This window comes from Rhamphochromis sp. 'chilingali' (genome assembly GCF_963969265.1).
Source record: "Rhamphochromis sp. 'chilingali' genome assembly, chromosome: 19".
Classification (NCBI taxonomy): domain Eukaryota; kingdom Metazoa; phylum Chordata; class Actinopteri; order Cichliformes; family Cichlidae; genus Rhamphochromis; species Rhamphochromis sp. 'chilingali'.
The window spans coordinates 30,155,946-30,174,129 of NC_137946.1; the positions used below are offsets into that span (position 1 = coordinate 30,155,946).

The 18,184-nt window shown below is 40.2% G+C and overlaps 2 protein-coding genes across 2 annotated transcripts; one reads left to right on the forward strand and one right to left on the reverse strand.

Annotated features, from left to right (window-relative positions):
* The first annotated feature begins 841 nt into the window (after positions 1-841).
* On the forward strand, positions 842-11,336 carry LOC308386836 (dual specificity protein kinase CLK4-like). Its single transcript, XM_080866644.1, has 13 exons — positions 842-975; positions 5,172-5,265; positions 5,392-5,486; positions 6,072-6,195; positions 6,689-6,755; positions 6,903-7,016; positions 7,206-7,372; positions 8,295-8,389; positions 8,509-8,638; positions 8,717-8,799; positions 8,896-8,975; positions 9,989-10,064; positions 10,151-11,336. The coding sequence occupies exons 2-13, from the start codon at positions 5,229-5,231 to the stop codon at positions 10,286-10,288; spliced, it is 1,206 nt and encodes a 401-aa protein (XP_080722770.1). The 5' UTR covers positions 842-975; positions 5,172-5,228; the 3' UTR covers positions 10,289-11,336.
* Positions 11,337-14,946: 3,610 nt separating this feature from the next.
* gpr119 (G protein-coupled receptor 119) lies at positions 14,947-17,979 on the reverse strand (the record flags this gene model as incomplete). Its single annotated transcript, XM_080867246.1, has 2 exons — positions 14,947-15,632; positions 17,541-17,979. The coding sequence occupies 2 exons, from the start codon at positions 17,977-17,979 to the stop codon at positions 14,947-14,949; spliced, it is 1,125 nt and encodes a 374-aa protein (XP_080723372.1).
* Positions 17,980-18,184: the final 205 nt, after the last annotated feature.

Here is an 18,184-nt window from a genome sequence, read left to right on the forward strand (position 1 = left end):
AATAACATTAGTTCTAGACTTTCTGGGAACTCTAAGTAGGTCTTTGTATTAAACCAGTGGTATTATTCCACATTTTGATTTTGCATGCATGTCATCCCCTTTAGTCCTTCATCTATGATAATTTGTCAAATGAACCAAAAACAAACTCTTTACTCATAAAGCATCCCAAGAAGAATGAATAACCAGTTTTCATGTTTCTGGGTTTGTCAGCACATACCAACAAAAGTTAAGTGTTCAAGAGAAAACTTTAACCTCACGAAGTAGTAGTTATCAAACATAACTCTGGTTCTATGCTTACATTTCAACATGTTTTGTTGTTATTTGCTGTATTTAGACTTTATTATTATTATTATTATTTGTTATGTTATATTAGCTTTGCAACATTTAATTTAAAGATCGGAAAATAAAAGATACTGCTCTAAAACAGTATCAGTGAGTAATAGCTTACGTTTTGTGGATCCAAGCCTTAATGTGGCACTGTGCTTACATGGAACCACAGTTATGTATGATTTGCTGGTGGATCGTGTGCCCCATGTCATTCATAGAGTACATCACCTAATGTCCTGCATCATCCTGTATCCACAGTTTCAGACACAGTACACTATGTTTTCTCCTGAAGGATGAAAGAGGAGCCTTTACGGGGTGAGGCCAAGGGTCGAGGCAGGAGCAGCCCCCGTGTCCTTTTTCATTACAGCTGGCAGAGGATTTTACTGCCTTGAAGTATACCGGAATGTCCATGGCTTGGTTTCCTGAAGGACATAATATTTTATTGCACCACGGACGCCATTTTTCCCATTCCTTCTTTGGCAGCTATGCCATGTGGCAACAAGTGGTTGTGTTGCTTTGGTGGGGCGTGGAATAGTGGCCCAAGGAAGCTAAAGAAGAGGACGATAAGTTGCTTGAACAGACCTGCAAGAGCCCAAAAAGCAGATAGAAGAGAAGCAGAAGACTCCACAGCTTCAATTCCAAATACAGGTAAGCAGATAGATCACTATCACTAAACACTGCAAAATCTGTTGTAACCAGTTAACTGTTTTGCAAATTGTTACAAATGTTGCTTTTTAAAGTAGTTTATTATTGACTTCAAACAATAATGTATGGTTCTTATTATATGATATATATTATTATATTTTATTTCGATTTGATTTTTTTTCTTAAATTGTTACTTTTATAGCTAAATGAGTTTGTACAGTCGAGGAATTTTTCTTATTGCTTCAGTGACAAACATCCAATGGGGGCGTGGGGTGAAAAAAAAAAGCAAAAAAATTTTAAAATACCAACTTTTAAAATATAAAAATAATCTATAAAAGATTTTCTGTTTATAAACTGATGGAGATATGCAGTAGGCTGCAATGCAAGTAAAAAATATGAACCGTGCACCAAATGTTTAAAATGAAAATTATAAGAACTATGTCCACTACTGTGAAAAGGATAAATGCACAGAAAAAAAAAACATCAATATAACTTACAGAGTTGGATGCAGTGGTTTTATTTTTAACTTGGAATAAGTGAAGCAGTACATTGGTACTTAGCACCCAGGTAAGATGTGGTTCTTCACAGTTACACTGGAATTTGAACTTGTTTACATGTAGTTATTCCTGAACTCTGCTGAAGTAACTCGGCATGAGTTGCAGTTAATAATAATCCTTTTGTATCTTATACTGGGCATTGGAATGGTTTATCCTTTTACCCCCTTTAAGATAAGCCAGCTTCATTCTGATTGGATGCTCTTTGTAAACAACAGATTTGAAGGGGGGTGGGTTTCCTGTGCTTACAGAGCCAATAATGATAATAATAATAATGATAATGATAATAATAATCAGTCTGGAAGGAGCATTTAGAGCCAATGTAAGTCTGAGCTTTTTTCATTATTTGAAGCTTAGTTCACATTTAATATAAACATCCAGCATTTTAGCAATACTCTATATGACGCACAATAATAAGCTAACCAGCCAACCAGAATTTTTATTTATTTTTTTCATAGCCATGGTGTTGTGACATTTCACTTTGCTGCTTTATTTAACCTGTGGTGTGAAAAGACAGAATCTCATTCTGTCCTGCAGTATTCTTAGTGTGTCGCATGCATGGACTGTACACAGCAGCAGTGTGTTAGCAGACACAGTGCTGATTGTTGGAGCTCTGTGGTCTGGACAGCTTTCAGAGCACAGTTAGAGCTGTTGTTAGATTTCATCTAAGTGTATTTTCAGCTGTATCAGATGACCTGTTAAACTACAACTGAACTGAACTAAATAATCCCCTCCAATTAAAGTAGTCACTCACCTATCTCAACCATCCAGATTGAAATTTATCCTATTACGTAATATAGAAAAAGGGTACAAAGGAATAGAACTTAAAGGAACACAGTAAAAGTCAACTTTAGCAACTTTGGCTGTTTCAGCAGTTGTCCAGAGAGCATTTTATGGTAATTTTCAAATGACAAAGACTCTTGAGGTTATGAAATTGTTATTAGAAGTAAAGAAGAAAGCAGGCTGATGTCACAAAGCAGCCCTCTGCAGAGATCTTAAATCTTCAGACTGCTGACTGCCTCCTGATTTATATCCAGTCAACAGCTGTTTCTTTTAATCATTCCTGAAGGAAGTAGCTTCCCTTTTACTTACAGTAACAAGGTACCATAACTCTGACCTGATTTTAATCCAAACAGCATTTCCTTTCCCCAGTTTGTATTTGCACAAGAACACTTCAAGATAATAACTCAAAAACAAAAAAGCTTTTAAAAAAATATTTTGCCATTGTGTTTTGTTAGGAAGTTATTGTGTTTCAAGAAGTGTTATTTGCACCTCATAACCCAACTGTCACGAGCTGAAAGCAGGGACTCAAGCGCAGAGCAGGTTGATGTCTCAGAACACGATTTATTTACACACCCGTGCAATAATATATACAGTGACGGGAAATTCAGGGTTCCAGGGGATTAGGGGAAGGCTCTCTCTCTCTCACGCTCGCTCACGTCCTCACACACGTTCGTACCGCGGGGAGGTCACAGGTCCGGGAAGATAAGCTGGAACAGGGAAAGGGAGACATCAATCACAAATCACGAAGGCATAAAGGTGTAAGACCACGGGAGCTGGAAAGGTAGACTAACGTCAGTAGCGCAATCATCCCGCGATGAGAGGATCTGTGACCCAGCCTCAAATAGAAGACGGATAATCAGCTGATCGCCAACAGCTGTGAGAGCCAAGGGCGGGAGCCAGCTGTGAGCTCCGCCCAGGCAGAGAGATAGGGGGAGAAAGAGAGAAAAAACACAAGTGTAGCCTTGTGAGGCCGGCTGGGCAGGCACGGGGACCATGACACCAACGGTGTTGTCAGTCTGAGGCCTCCATGGTTGACCTCCTAACATCAGTCAGGTGTTAACCATATTCGGTCAGGGTTAAGTTATTGTCCAAATTTTTTAACATCAAAATGTGCGCAATATAATTTGAAATCCTTTCCTAGCTTGTAAAAATGTGGCATATGGCTAAAACAAGACCCACACTGTCAGCACATCCGATCAGGAACACCTTGTACTTTGTTCTAGATTTAAAATTTAGGCAGTGAATTTTGTTTGGAGCAGTAAGAGAAGATCTTCTAAGAAGAAGATTTTGTTTTTCATGTCCAAAAATAGAGTTAAATTAGTTTTGTTAGAGAAAATAAGCAATTGGGTAATAATAAAATCACTGCCTAGCCAAAAATAATCAATCCCTATACAGATGACTACAGGCACAAATGACTGGCATTGCCTTTATGTAAACCAGCATGTTTTAAATAGATCATGTCTTGGTGGCTGCACTTTTACTGGGCCCTATCCTTCAGCTGTATTGGTTTCTTATTCTGCCTATCAGTAATTAGGAGTGGCGTACTCTGTGCTCCTGGCAGTGGCTGGTGAGTGAGTGTTGGATATTCTTAAGTGAGTGACAACGGTCCTACATGTTGTCAGTGAGAGTGAGCCATCCTCACTGCTGATTTACAGTCGATCAGAGACAGCCGACCCAGACGGGCACAGAGAGACAGATCTATGTCTCAGGAGGGAGGAAGAGAACCCTGCAAAGGAACACCTAAAAGCCCCTCAAGAGCAAAACTCCTCAACGTCTCATATGCGAAACCAAAATGCAGTTATTTCATGACGCAGTTCAAAAACACACTGCAGTAGTTTTGACTATTAGAAGTTTCACTTATTCTGAGTGACTGAATAAGCTTGGGGCTTCTACTACTCTTAGTTGACTAAGAAACTGCATATTTTGACAAGCATGAAGGATTTGTCTTTCAGTTTATATGTTTAAACAGCTGGTCACAATCTCCCATGGACCATTATGCTATCATGCTACCTACACATCCCTAACTTCACCTTCTGCACAGAACATCCTAATATAGGGTTTTCTAAAAGGTCAGTGATAAAGAACCAAAACCCTTGAGACTGTGTGCTATACCTCATGTTCTTAAAGTTAAGAATATGAGGTATAGCACGGAGAGCAACTATATTATTCCAAAAAACAGAGAAGAGTTTCTCCACTTCACTCTTAAGAGTGAAATTTCTCATTCAGGTGCAGCAACAGTAAATTATAATGCTCCTGACTATTTTTAGAAGCACTTTATGTTTACCAGCACAGAAAAGCATGTTGTCTGTGTTATATTCTACTCATGGAAAGCATTTTTAATGTTGTTCGCTACTTTGGTGATATAAATGTTAATCTATATTCACGAACAAAGTAGTCTATTCAAAGTACCAGAGATTTTTGGTTTTTTAATAAAAGCTACATCACTCAAGTTTCCACTGCTGCCGTTAGCCATTTTACATAAATAAAAACAGTTCATAAAATCATGAATATAGATATGCATAAATAACATATATATTACATGAGTGCAAGATTACATTCCCACTGCCTCGTGGGAATTTGTACTGGCCTCATGTAAGAGTAAAAGATCCTAAGCTTAAAATGCTGATAATGTGCCAGTAAAGAATTTCTATATTTGTATCGATAATGTTTGTACCGGTTTGTTTGGCACCTGTCATTCCTAAATTCTAGTACGATAACGCTGCCTCACACGTGTGTGTAAAGTTTAATGCTAAAGTGTGCGATTCACTCCTTAGTCTGTGAAGCTAAATGCGAAATGTCCTTTTTGCTTTTTAAAGCTTTCACAAAGCCTTTTTTGAAAATAAGTTCTCCTTACATTTGCAGACACTACCAGAGTGTGGAGAAGAGGCCTGAGTCAGGTAGAGTGTTGATAACACTGCAATGGGCAGAAAGGATGACAACTCCGAGTACTGGAGAGGTAACGCTATTTCCTCTTAGGTTTTGGCCTTTAATAATATCTGTTACTGTGATCCTCATACAGGTTAATTATTGTCTGTGTTTCCTGGAACTGTTTTGAAGTCTTTCTCTCTCTGTCCTTTGGTAGATGGCGATGACTCCAAACCTGATCTACAAACGGATACAAAGACTGGAAGTTTCAACCAGTGCATCCACCGCACCACCTCAGAAACTCATAACTTGGTTGGATAATCTTCTTTCTGCTCAGTCCCCCTAAGTTTGCCTGAGGCTTTTTTTCCTTATTGTTAAGTACATTAACATTAGTTAATTAATTACATTATATACAGTGCATTACATTATATTATTTGTTGCTAATTCAGATGAAAAATAACAGGTGTGAATGAGTAACCCATCAAAACTAGGAGCATCATCTAATATGGCAACAGCAGGGTCTTGTGTAATATGATTACCCCAAATAATCCACTGTGATTCAGTCGATGAAATAGGATCTGTATATAAAATATATTTTTGTAGTTGAACTTTCGTCTTATTTTGAATGGGAACACATCCCAGAACATCGGCAATTAAATTGCTGTTTGGAAAACTTTAGCTTGCTAGACATTTCTTATATAATCTAATGGCTTCTCAACACTTCTATGATTTTATCTTAATATATAAAAAAGGACAGAACTGAGTCTTTTATGATTTCAAACTATCCCATTATTGGAATTAAATTCTATGAAAAAATGGACATTTTTCAAATTGACACTCTGTTTTTCTCTTTTGCTTCTTATCCATATATCTGACTGAAACACAACCAACGCTCAGGCTGATGACAACGCTGGCAGCGCCAATGATGATGAAGTGGAGGAGGGTCAGAGGGGAAAGAGCTGTGAGGATGATGAAGAGGGCCACCTGGCCTATCACATCGGCCTCGTGATGAAAGAAAGATGTACTTATCACATTCCCCCCCCCCCCCCCCCCCCCCCCCTTCCCCTTATGCTTTTTTTCTTCTAAAAGGGCAACTGACACCAGAATAGCAACTCTAGAAATAGTTTCCTGTTACCGTGATCACCTGACTACTTTCACTGGTACAGAGGAACTGGCTTATTATTTAATTCAATTCCTCTTTTGTACAATAAATGTACTCTCAGGCACTTAGTCCAGGATGCTAAACCTTTCACTTTTTAATTTGCTGGAATGCATTACTGAAAATTAACCAAATGGTTTGTGATTAAACTTGAACTGAACCTTATGCCATAATTTGGAAGCATCACACAATCGTCTGGCTGTGGAAGAAGAATGAAAGGAAAGCGACTAGTTGACTTTTCAAATGTGTTTGTGACAAGTCAGAAGCTGCAGGAAGTGTGTTTTAGAGTGTTTTAAAAGTGCTCTGCTCTGGACTGCACTGGTGATCCAAATAAATATCTGTCTGTCCTTTCCAGATGAAGTTGTCTCTGCACTTGGAGAAGGAGCATTTGGAAAAGTAGTGAAGTGTATAGACAGAGAGAAGTAAGCACGCATGCTGAAAAATCCTTGGAATTGATGGGTATTTCTAGTGCTTCGAGGTTATATGTTTTTTTTGTTTTCAACATTCAGAGGTCCATATCAGCTTTAAACCTCATATACACCTCTGCATGTCGTGTGTCTGTTCAACAGAGATGAGCACGTAGCTGTGAAGATAGTGAGGAACATTGAGTGTTTCTGTGAAGTAGCAAGGTCTGAGATCGCTGTGCTGGAGGAAATCAACTGCCTGGATGATGATAACAGATTGTAAGTGTAGCTTACATGAAATCCAGGGGGTTACATTTTTCCTTGACAGCATTCAGTTAAATCTTTTTTCTTCTTGTTTAACTGATGGGCTGCAGGAAAGAATAGCTGTGTTATTGCTGTTTGCATTCATTTCTCATTCTAATCTCCAGCGATTGCGTTATTAAAGTGATTTATCGTGTCTTCTGACAGCGCCTGCGTGAGGATGCTGGACTGGTTCGAGCATGAAGGCCACGTCTGCATCGTGTTCGAGCTGCTCGGCCTCAGTATCTTTGAGTTTCTTCGACAGAATGAGTTCCTGCCGTTCAGCGTGGAGCAGATTAGACGCATGGCCTTCCAGATCTTCAAAGCTGTGTGCTGTGAGTCGGGTGTTTACTTCTGTGAGACTGGGCGTTGTAGGTGACTGTTTACGTTGGCAATCTTGGGACTGAAACATCTCTTAGTTTCTAAAGACTTTTTTATTGTTTGTGGGTTTTTACATCATTTTAGGAGAGAAATCAAAACTAATGTAGTGTAACAAAGCGTAACCCTGTTAGCTTGTCTGCCACTATTTTGATCAACAGTAGCTGACAAACAGGCAAAATTACTGATTCATTTAAAAAAAAGGTTTTTTTTGCCTTCTAAATCAAATCAAAATCACTTTTTATTGTCACATCACATGTGCAGGCACACTGGCACAGCACATGCGAGTGAAATTCTTGTGTGCGAGCCCCACAAGCAACAGAGATGTGCAAACACAACAACACAAACGAGCAAAATACAAGAATGGCCAACCTGAAACTAATAAATATATGTACAATATATAATAGTGTATGCATTTCTGGATGTGTATACTAAATATTTTCCTACGTGTGTGTGTGTGTGTGTGTGTGTGTGTGTGTGTGTGTATACACATTTTTACAAATTAAATAGTAAAAAAATAAAATAATAATAATAATAATAATAATAATAAAATATATAAAATATACAGAGTTGAATATGTGCAAAACAAGTGGCATTTATATACAGTGTGGAGTGCATAATGTTGAAGTTCCAGTAGTGAAGCTGAGGTGTCTATGACGTGTTCAGCAGTCTGATGGCCTGATGGAAAAAGCTGTCTCTCAGTCTGCTGGTACGGGACCGGATGCTGCAGAACCTCCTTCCTGATGGAAGCAGTCTGAACAGTTTATGGCTGGGGTGACTGGAGTCCTTCTACAGGGACAGTCGAACACTGTGTTGCTCAGTTAAAAAAATTGTTGATTTCATGCACAATTGTATTGTGTATTTTTGTGTGTTTTGCAGTTCTGCACCGTAACAAACTGACCCACACAGACCTGAAGCCAGAGAACATCCTGTTTGTGCGCTCTGACTATGACCTGGAGTATAATGAGGACTTGGTAAGAGTGCAATATCACGTCATGGTTTTATTTTAAGGTTTGCTATGTGATGAAGGATGTTTACTAGAGAGTGTGTGTGTGTGTTCCTGTTTGTGTGTATGCGTCCATTTTTATGTCAGGAGTGTAAGGAGAAGAGGCTGAGGAGTCTTGATGTGAAGGTTGTGGACTTTGGCAATGCCACATTTGACCACGAACCCCATGAATCCCTGGTTTCAACGCGTTACTACCGAGCTCCAGAAGTCATACTTGGTACACAAACAACTGACACATGCACACACACTCCTACATGAACACTCAGAGAATTAAGCTCAGTTATCTACATTTCAGGTCTGGGCTGGAACCAGTCATGTGACGTTTGGAGTCTGGGCTGTGTCATGATGGAGTTTTACCTAGGACGCGCACTCTTCCTGGTACACACACACACACACAGACACACACACGTGCACGCACACAGACACACACATGTGCACGCACACACAGTAGTATAACTGCTGGTTTTGTTTCAGACCCATGACAGTAAAGAACATCTGGCCATGATGGAGAAAGTCCTCGGACCGGTCCCTCCACATCTGCTCAAACAGACCAGGTAGCTACACAAATAGCTACACACACACACACACACACACACACACACACACACACACACACACACACACACACACACACACACACACACACACACACACACGTGTGAATCAATTGTTCTTGTATTTTGATGTCAAAGACAAATGAAATCAAGAAGCTGGAGGACTGTGGTTGTTGAAAAGTCATACTTACAACTTACAAGAGAAAACACAGAACTAATAATAGGAGAGCGAATAAAGAAGAGCAACAAATGATAACTAAGGACATTTGAGAACATGGCATGAAACCATGACTAGACAAAAGGGCTCATAGAGCAGTCTAATTATGCATTGCCCCTACAAAGATCCTTCCCAAAGGGTTTTCTGCACCATTCTCAGGGTCTCATAGGTCGTTCGTACCCATGGAGGCTGCATAAAAGCATCCCTAATTGAGTCCCAGTTAAGTGCAGGAGTGCCTTAACTGGCACTCCTGCACTCAGCCTGCACTGCATACTGAAAGAGCACTTCATTACATACATCTGAACACTGAGGTGAATACTCTGAATGTAACTTTTCATATAGCACAAAGTTCAGCTGAATTTCCCCATAGTCTGCAAATGAATGCATATTTGCACCCACAGATGCAGATGATGACAGAGACACTTTCAGTGAAATCCAAAAGAAATCATATTAAACATGGCAGAAATGCTGCATTTCATTTGTGCAAACAGACACTGTGCATGTGCCAATAAACAACTCTTATATGCAGCATTTTTCTAAAGAACTGTCCAAGGAACTGTGCACAAAGAACAAAAAATATATAAAATAACACTTTGATTAAAAAGATTGTGCATCTGCAGGAAAATGAAATTTAGCAGCAAGGGTCTCCAAATGGTGATATAGAGCTTATCCATGATCTCTTTTGTGAATATGCTCTCCTCAGCTCCAGGTGTAATTTGAAGTAGTGTGTTGTGTGTGTTGACAGAGTGTTTTTGTCTGCAACTGAATATAAACACTGTGCATGTAATCTGTGTAGGAAGAAGCATTATGTGCACAGCGAGTGTCTGAACTGGGACGATGAATACATCAGGAAACACTGTCGACCTCTCAAGGTACCCGGCACTCACATCAACCAGTCAGCTTCAGCTGTGAGCTGGGACTGGTAGCTGTAGGAAATCTGATTATTTCTGTCTCTCAGCTGTACATGCAGACGCAGAACGAGGAGGAGAGGCAGTTGTTCGATCTGCTCAGCTGCATGTTGGAATATGATGTGTCCAGACGGATCACCCTGGAGGAGGCACTGTGGCACCCGTTCTTCAGCCCACTGAGGACGTAGAGGCAGCAGCAGTGCAGCTAGCTAATGCATGCATACACACACACGCACATACACACACATGCACACATGTTTTCATATCTTAGTGAGGACCAGTGTCACGTCAGTGGGAGGATCCGGGGGTTTCTCTGTGAATTTCACGTTCCCGTGGCAGCGTGCTCGGTGCTTGCTCAGATTTGAAGTTCAAGTTTTTGCTGTGGAAAGTAGCTTTCTTCCCACACAGACTGTACAGCAGACACTAATGTTTTTGTCACTTTTTACGGAATAAAACTTAAAGTAATGTAAGTACGTCCATGCTTTAAATGCTGCATGGTCAAACTCTCTCCTGCACTCCATATTATCCATTGTTGATCTACACACGTCTGTTGCTGCCACGGATGTCGCTCGTAAATCATTGTCATGTGACACTCTAACAAACAAAATCACGACAGTTTAGTAATGCAGTAATGCAGCGTGCTTACGGGAAAGTAACAGTAATCTCATTACTTTTTTACAATAGTAATCCCTTACTTTACCCGTTACTTTAAAAAAGTAATCGGATTACTTTGGAGGACTTTAGAGGTCCTCACTCTCATTGGCATAATGCTTTCCCTAGCCTTACCATCAAAAATGAATACCATACTATAACCCGTAGCCTAAACCTAACCATGACCTAATAGTAACCCTGACACTTTAACCACACTTTGAGCCTCAAAAATACCTTCAAACTTGTGTGAACAGGCATTTTGTCTCCATAAGTGACTGTTCGTCCTCACAAGTACAGTGGCATGCCAATTTTCTGTCCTCACAAAGATCTTTTAACATGTACACACACACACACACACACACACACACACACACACACACACACACACACACACACACACACACACACACACACACACACACACACACACACAAACATACAAAGAGGCACTAAACATCTACCTCAGGCTCTAACTAAAGAGTGCAGATTATTTGATTGCTTGGTTTTTAATTCTGAATTGAATTTTCAGCTGTATTTATAGATTCAAAGAGCATTCCTGTTTGAAATAATCCCACCATGATGTTATAATCCACACAGTATTTAATTCCATGTTTTTGATTTTTTTTTTTTGTCAGCTGTTTGTAATAAAGATTTCAGATTTGATGTGTCCGAAATTTATTCTGTCCCTGATTGCTGATCCCATTCAGGGTTGCAGGAATGGGCGGAGAATATCTGTGTAAACCCCGGAGAGGTCCCCAGTATAGAATTGCTGTTTTATATGATTAATTAATATTCTTTTTGTAAAAGTACTTTCTGCTCATGTGAAATCATGTTAATGTCTAAAGAAAAAAACAACACAAAATGTTGTTTTTTCAGAGTTTTTCAGATGCAAACTTGCATACTACAGTGTGTATACACACTGAAAGGATTGCATTTTTTTGCAGCAACTTCATCCTCAAAAGACAAAAAATAAAGTCATCGAGCTATATTAATATAAATAATATAATAATAATATAGAAAGAGTATTTTTACTCAGTTGTATATAGAATTTGTATTCTATTTTTATCCTATTGTATATTCTATTCTATTTTATTCTACTGTATATAGTATTTTATTTTATTCCATTCTATTCTGTACAGTTGTGTACAGTATATTATTTGTATTGTATTCTAATTTTTGCTATATAACTTTTGCACTGTCCACTTTCTGCTGTGTCAAAACAAATTTCCCACGTGTGGGACTAATAAAGGTTATCTTATCTTATCTTATAAGTTGGTCATAATGTCTAAACAAAAAAACGAAGAATGTGGAGATTCCTATTTCATCAAGAAGTTCATGTTTGGGTGTGTAAGTACGTAACACGATAAATTCGCATTTGAAAAACACACTCGGTATGTAAAGAACAAAAACTTAAAAAAGTGGGAATTTTATGTGTTTTGAACAGAAGGAGGGTGAACTAAAGTTTGTGGTAGTTGAGATTTGGGCCTTAGAGCTACTAAAAAAGGACGTTGACAGAGTCTCTCAGAGTCAGCCACCAATGACCATTTTTAACATTCACTGTAACTATAATGAGTGATGTCTACGGCAAAAGTAATCTGAGTGACCATGCTGGCACAGAGCAGCATGATGTAATGACAAATATTTGTTCCGATTTTTAGCTGAGCTTATTATGCTTAATGTAGATGCTGCAGCCTATCAGTCTAAAGTAAATGTCAGCTATCTAAGCTCATGCTGAAATCTCTGACATTTGCTGGTGTAACTGCCTTGTTGATACAGACTGCTGACATGTAAAGTGGACGGTAATTTCAAGATTTAAGTAGACAAGGAAGTCTCCATGACTGAACAGTTATCCAGGTATGAAATGTTACATGTGCAATAGCTGCTACTCCGAAAAACAGCCGGCTCATCGGCTATCTGAGAGTCATCAGCTGAAATTACATGGATGTAATAAAACAGGATGAAAACAAAATGTGTCCGAGAGAATTGATAACGTTATCAGTTCCGCCTGTTTCCAGACATGCAGCTGCATGTTGTTTATGATCCGTATGACTTCAGTTTACTTTTCACCAAAGAGACGCTGCATATCTAAAGCCATAGGCTGTAATTTTAAATGCAAGATAAGGTTGTCAATTTTGTTTTTTCCTGTGATAAATCTGGAAATTTCCATCTTTATCCAGTTGAAGATTTTGTCAGTAAAATTATCAAAATGATGGTTAAAAGGATTTTATAGCAACTAAGAGTATTTAGGTCCTAAAAAGATGAGAATTCTTCAGACTCTTGTGAATGTTGCCAGTTTAATAATCACTTAAGAGCTAACTGCACTACTTGTGTAATAACAGTGGCAGCACTTCAGCTCATTAACTGACTGTGTGGTCACTGTAACTGAAGACTGCTACATGTTCTGGTTGTAAATGGACCTGTTCTTATATAGCGCTTTTGTGCTGTACATTCAACTTGTACATTCACCCAAGAACTTTTTTCTACGCTGTTTCTAAGTGCTTCCTATCTAACATTCACACATATTCATACTCCGATGGATGCATCGGAGAGCAACGTGTGGTTAGTATCTTGCCCGAGACATACAGACTGGGATCGATCACCTGAGCCCCACTACACAACACTGTTGTGTTATCCCAAGTTCTGTAGTGAAGTTTTGATGTAAAAAGCTAATGTCCTTTTGGTACAGCTGCTTTGTGTGAAAGGTAAAGTGTAAACACTGTATCACTGGTCGACCTCTTGACCTTGGTTGTATCACAGGGCCAACTAACAGAGACATACAACCATTCATAATCACATTTACATCAAGGGCCAGTTGATGGAAGGAAGCCTGAGTACACCACAAGAACCCACACCGATATAGGGAGAACAGGACCTTCTTGCTGTGAGGTGGTAGTGCTAGCTACTGCACACATGTCCCTCCTGCCAGGACCTACCTGTGGGACAACTGTTTGTGTAATACTAAGGTCTGCTCTGTAGTTTTCTGTGCTGCAGTTTCATCCATCCACCTTCTTTTGCCCATCCAATTCAAGAAGCTTATTAAGGCACAGGAAAGCATGCAAACTCGAAACAGAAGGGCCCCAGCTACAAGGTGGATTTGAACCCAGGACCTAACCAGACCACTGTGATGTGCTCCAGAGTTTGTGAGTGAAATTCCAGTATTTTATCAGCATTTTGACAAATTATCAGTTAGTCTGATAACTTAGCACTCCACCCCGTCATCTAAATATGAACACTTCTGGCTAAAGAAACTGACATGGATGTTGGCAGAAATTATCAAAGTAAAAACATGGCTCCACAAACCACGGTGTGACATCAAAGTCATTTATAGAGAGCCAGGAGATTCCAGAGACTTCTATACTGACTTTCTAACAGGCTTCTCATCCCACGTCCTTGTGGGATTTCTCCAGGCTGTACACAGACAATGTCCTCTGTGAGTCTCTGTGGAATATCAGGCTTGCAGTAAGTGGGCATAAAGGGCGTAAATATTCGGTAATTATAGTCATTCTAATCTTGGGACTGGTCTGAACCCCTCCAGACTTATCAGGAGTGCACGTCAAAGTCTGTGAACTGAAGCACTGAACTTCCTGCCCCCTGCTATCACTGACCTCTGACCCCTCGTTTCACATGGAGCAACGGAATAAATATCCAAGTTATACATAAATGTTGTTGTGCTCACATTTCTCCCTCCTACAGTCATTCAGCACAGGGAGTACCAAAGAGAAGTACTGGCCTCACTCCTAAATATTTCAGGAATTACCCTGGTTTTTCATAATTTATCATAACTAATAAATATATGGTTAAAACCGATGACATAATAAACCTGATTTCCCCTTTACTGTCAGATGATATTTGTGATTTTTTTCCCTGCCAAAATATTATACAGATTAAGCAGATCAAATATGCATCAGAACTATAGCATAATTCAAATAATTAAATTAGACAAACAAAGAAAGCAAAAGTTTTGACTTGAACTTTATTAGCTCCGTGGCCTGTTCGTAGTCAGGCTTGAAGGAATTGGGTGAAATCACATTGAAGCCTGAGGTGTAAATATGGTACTTAAAAAAAGCATCATATTTAGTGATAATAATAATAATAATGTACTTCAGGGGTTACAAAGCCTATTAATCAATGCTTTATCCCTCAGAGAATCATTCACATGTGTTTTTGTAGTATATCTCGAGTTTCCCAGTTTATTTCACAGACTTGTTGTGGCCGTTTGTGGTCCTGCATGAGCTTCATCATTGGTGATTGGTTGCAAGAGTGCAGGGTTTAGTGTGTCTCTTCTAGAAGCAGAGGCTTGAGTCTGCACATTTGGTTGTGGGTCGCCTCTCTCTGTGACAGTTGCTCTGGCTGCCAATGAGCTGCCTGTAATGCAGGAAAACATGGCTACCAACTGCAGCCGCACTTCCCTTTGCCAAATGGCATACACTATAGGGTTGATTAGTGAGTTGGAGAGTCCCAGCAGCCATATATGATTCTCAATCACAGCTTTGAGAGCACAGCTTTTACAAAGAATGTGCACTATGGACACCACAAAGAAGGGGCACCAGAGGACTAAGAAGCAGCCCACGAGCACCGCCACCGTCCTCAGGGCCTTGACGTGACTCCAGTAACTGATCCTCAGATATGAATGGTGAGGCTGATGCTGGCTATGTTGCCTGTGGTGGTCACCGTTCCAGGAGCTTGCTTGCCTGACACGGCAGATCTGCTTCTGGTGGTTGCTGGCGATCTTCAGGATATCCAGGTAGATGTAGATGAAGATGGCGAGCACTGGGAAAAAGACGACGCTGAGGAAAATGACGATGGCCACATTGTGAATCACAGAGAAGAAGGCACAGAAGCCATCATAGCTTGATTCCACCTGCAGCTGCCGCACCATAACTGAGGACAAGAGGACATGAGGTGTTTTTTTAATATATTCTTTATATATTGATATGCTCAGATTACAAATCAAACAATGCAAAAACTTCATACATTTTAGAAATAACAAGGTGACTGTAATAACTCATTTCCTTTCTTTTTATAGTATTGCAGCGTATCTTGACCCTGGAGACAACACTACACTGGCTCCAAGAAAATAGTGACTGTTTTGAAGGGAAAAATATATGTGCAGTACAATGAGTCTGCACTTTTTCTATGAAAAAGTATCCTCTATAAAAATACTTCAACCCTGCATTGCCTACATTTGTTGAGTCTTTTTTTTTCTCCCTTTAACAGCACATAATTGCATTTCTTGGTGCATTACCTCCAAACGTAGGCCGGCTGAATGTAATGCAATAGAATGTAAAAGCCTTTGGCAGGGTTTTGCATCACATTAACTTTGTGTATTTGCATCAGGTTGATTGATCTGGCCAGTACAAACCCTTACATGCAGGTCCGCACCAGCCAGGGCCTTAATTAGGCATTCATCTAATTGGTATTCCTTAAGCTATCTGTTCAAAACAACACTAGCAGTGTTAAAAGATGGGTAGAAAAACAGTATTTAAGGGCTCATACTAAAAAATTAGGTACTTAGCACCGCACCAGGAGTACAAACAACCAGGTCACAAGCCAGTGTAATCCCAGTGCCGATCCCATGCCAGGGTAAATGTGGAGGGTTGTGTCAGGAAGAGCATCGGGCATAAGATCTTGGTCAAATCAAGCATGCAAATCATTCAGAATGAGATTTCCACAAATCGGTCAGGACTTGGATTAATAACTGCCTCTGGTGCTGTTGTGTGTGCAGGAGACCAGGTGAATTAGAAGCAAAGAGAGTGGTGGAAAAAAGAAAGTAAAAGGCTTAAATGAGTTGAGACTTGACCTCAAGGAAGGAAAAAAATGGCTTCCATTGATTCTCTGGAGAGATTCATCAAGCTGCAAAGGACGTGTAACAGGTTAGTGTGGTTAAGAATAGAGATAAACTTGCTAACAAGTAAAGAGAGTGTGTTGAGAAAATAGAAGGCTCGTTTCTGATGAATGAAAGAGTGGATGATGGATGGAGGAGTTAATGAATCAGGAAGTGCAAAGGACTGCTAAGGAGAAATTCTGGGAAGAGAAGGTGGTAAGGAAAGGTCAGTGGTGCAGGAGGAAAGGAGGAGGAGGCTTCAGAGGAGGCTCATGGATGTAGTGATGGAGGACATTCAGAGAGATGATCCACTGTGGCGACCATAAAGGCCCGAAGAAGAAGAAGACACGAGGAGAACATGCAGAAACAAAAGCTTGGACTGAGAGTTTCATATTAAGCAGTGACATCAGTTTTTGTTGCTTTTGCAGTTTAGATGAATGGAACACTTGCAAGAGGCCACTTATTAGATTTGCCATTGGAGAGGAATGAAACAATGGAGTTACATGATCTGTCTCACTGGACTGCAGCTGTTCAAATTTTACCGTGCATGCTTGTAGGCCTCTCATTACGGGAGTAAAACACCCTGAATACTCATATGATAGAAACGTATCGGTCAAAAGGAAGCCACACTCAAAAGTGCACACAGGCAATCTCAATGTGATCTGCAACATCCTGAAAAAGCCTTCCTCGAGGACTCTCGAGGTGAATACAAAGTAAATTTGTGATTTGTGTTTCTCATCCGTAAAGTCCAGTGGTATATAATTTGAACTTACAGTTTTGGAGCAGTGACTAAATCTGGGCCTTTTCTTTTCCAGGTAGAAATTTCAAAGAGGAGCATTTGAACTCTTAGGTCAAATCCAGAGTCTAAACCTTGTATAGCCCCTTCTTACATATGCCTTTAGATTACATAAAAGCACAGTCCTCTGCATATTTCAACACACTGATTGATCATTTCTGTTTCTCACCTGGCATGAATCCCATGGTGAGTGAAATGATCCACAGAACCAGCAAGGCTCCAGCTGCCGTCCCCTTCCCAGACAGCAGCGAGTATCGCAGGGGTATCTTGATGGCAGCATAGCGGTCCAGTGAGATGAGAAACATGGACATGATGGATGCTATGCAGGGTGATATCACAAATGCCATTCGCAGCAGGCAGCGGGTCTTGTCCTGGCCAGTGGAAGGCGTAGTGTTTGAGGGACGATCAGCAAGACTGACATTCCTGCTGAGGTCTTCTGTGGCCAGGCCAGTGATGGCTACGCCAACCAGACTGTCAGCGAGTGCCAAGTTGAGGACAAAGCACCAGCTCTGGCTACACTTCTTGAGGAGTAGCTTAAGTAAAGCAGCTGCCACGAGCAGGTTTGTGGAGATGATGAGGGAAGAGGCGACGCTGAGCATCATACCCATCACCCAAGGGGAGTGGCCAAAGGAGGTCACTGTGGGTTGGTTGGAGCCTATGTTGTCAGGAGTCATCCTAAAAGGCGCTAAGACGTATGCTTGTCCGGTTAAATTCACAAAGCCAGTGTATAGCTGCAATGGGCCAATATTGTTGTGATCACAATCAGAGATTTAACTCTTACAGTCATTGTACGTCAAAACACAAAACGTGAAT

Coding starts and splice junctions, on each gene's coding strand:
- LOC308386836 (XM_080866644.1), top strand. CDS start 5,229: ATGGGCAGAAAGGATGACAACTCCGAGTACTGGAGAG. Junction 6,756..6,902: donor AAGTGTATAGACAGAGAGAA/GTAAGCACGCAT, acceptor TCTGTTCAACAG/AGATGAGCACGTAGCTGTGA. Junction 7,373..8,294: donor GATCTTCAAAGCTGTGTGCT/GTGAGTCGGGTG, acceptor TGTGTTTTGCAG/TTCTGCACCGTAACAAACTG.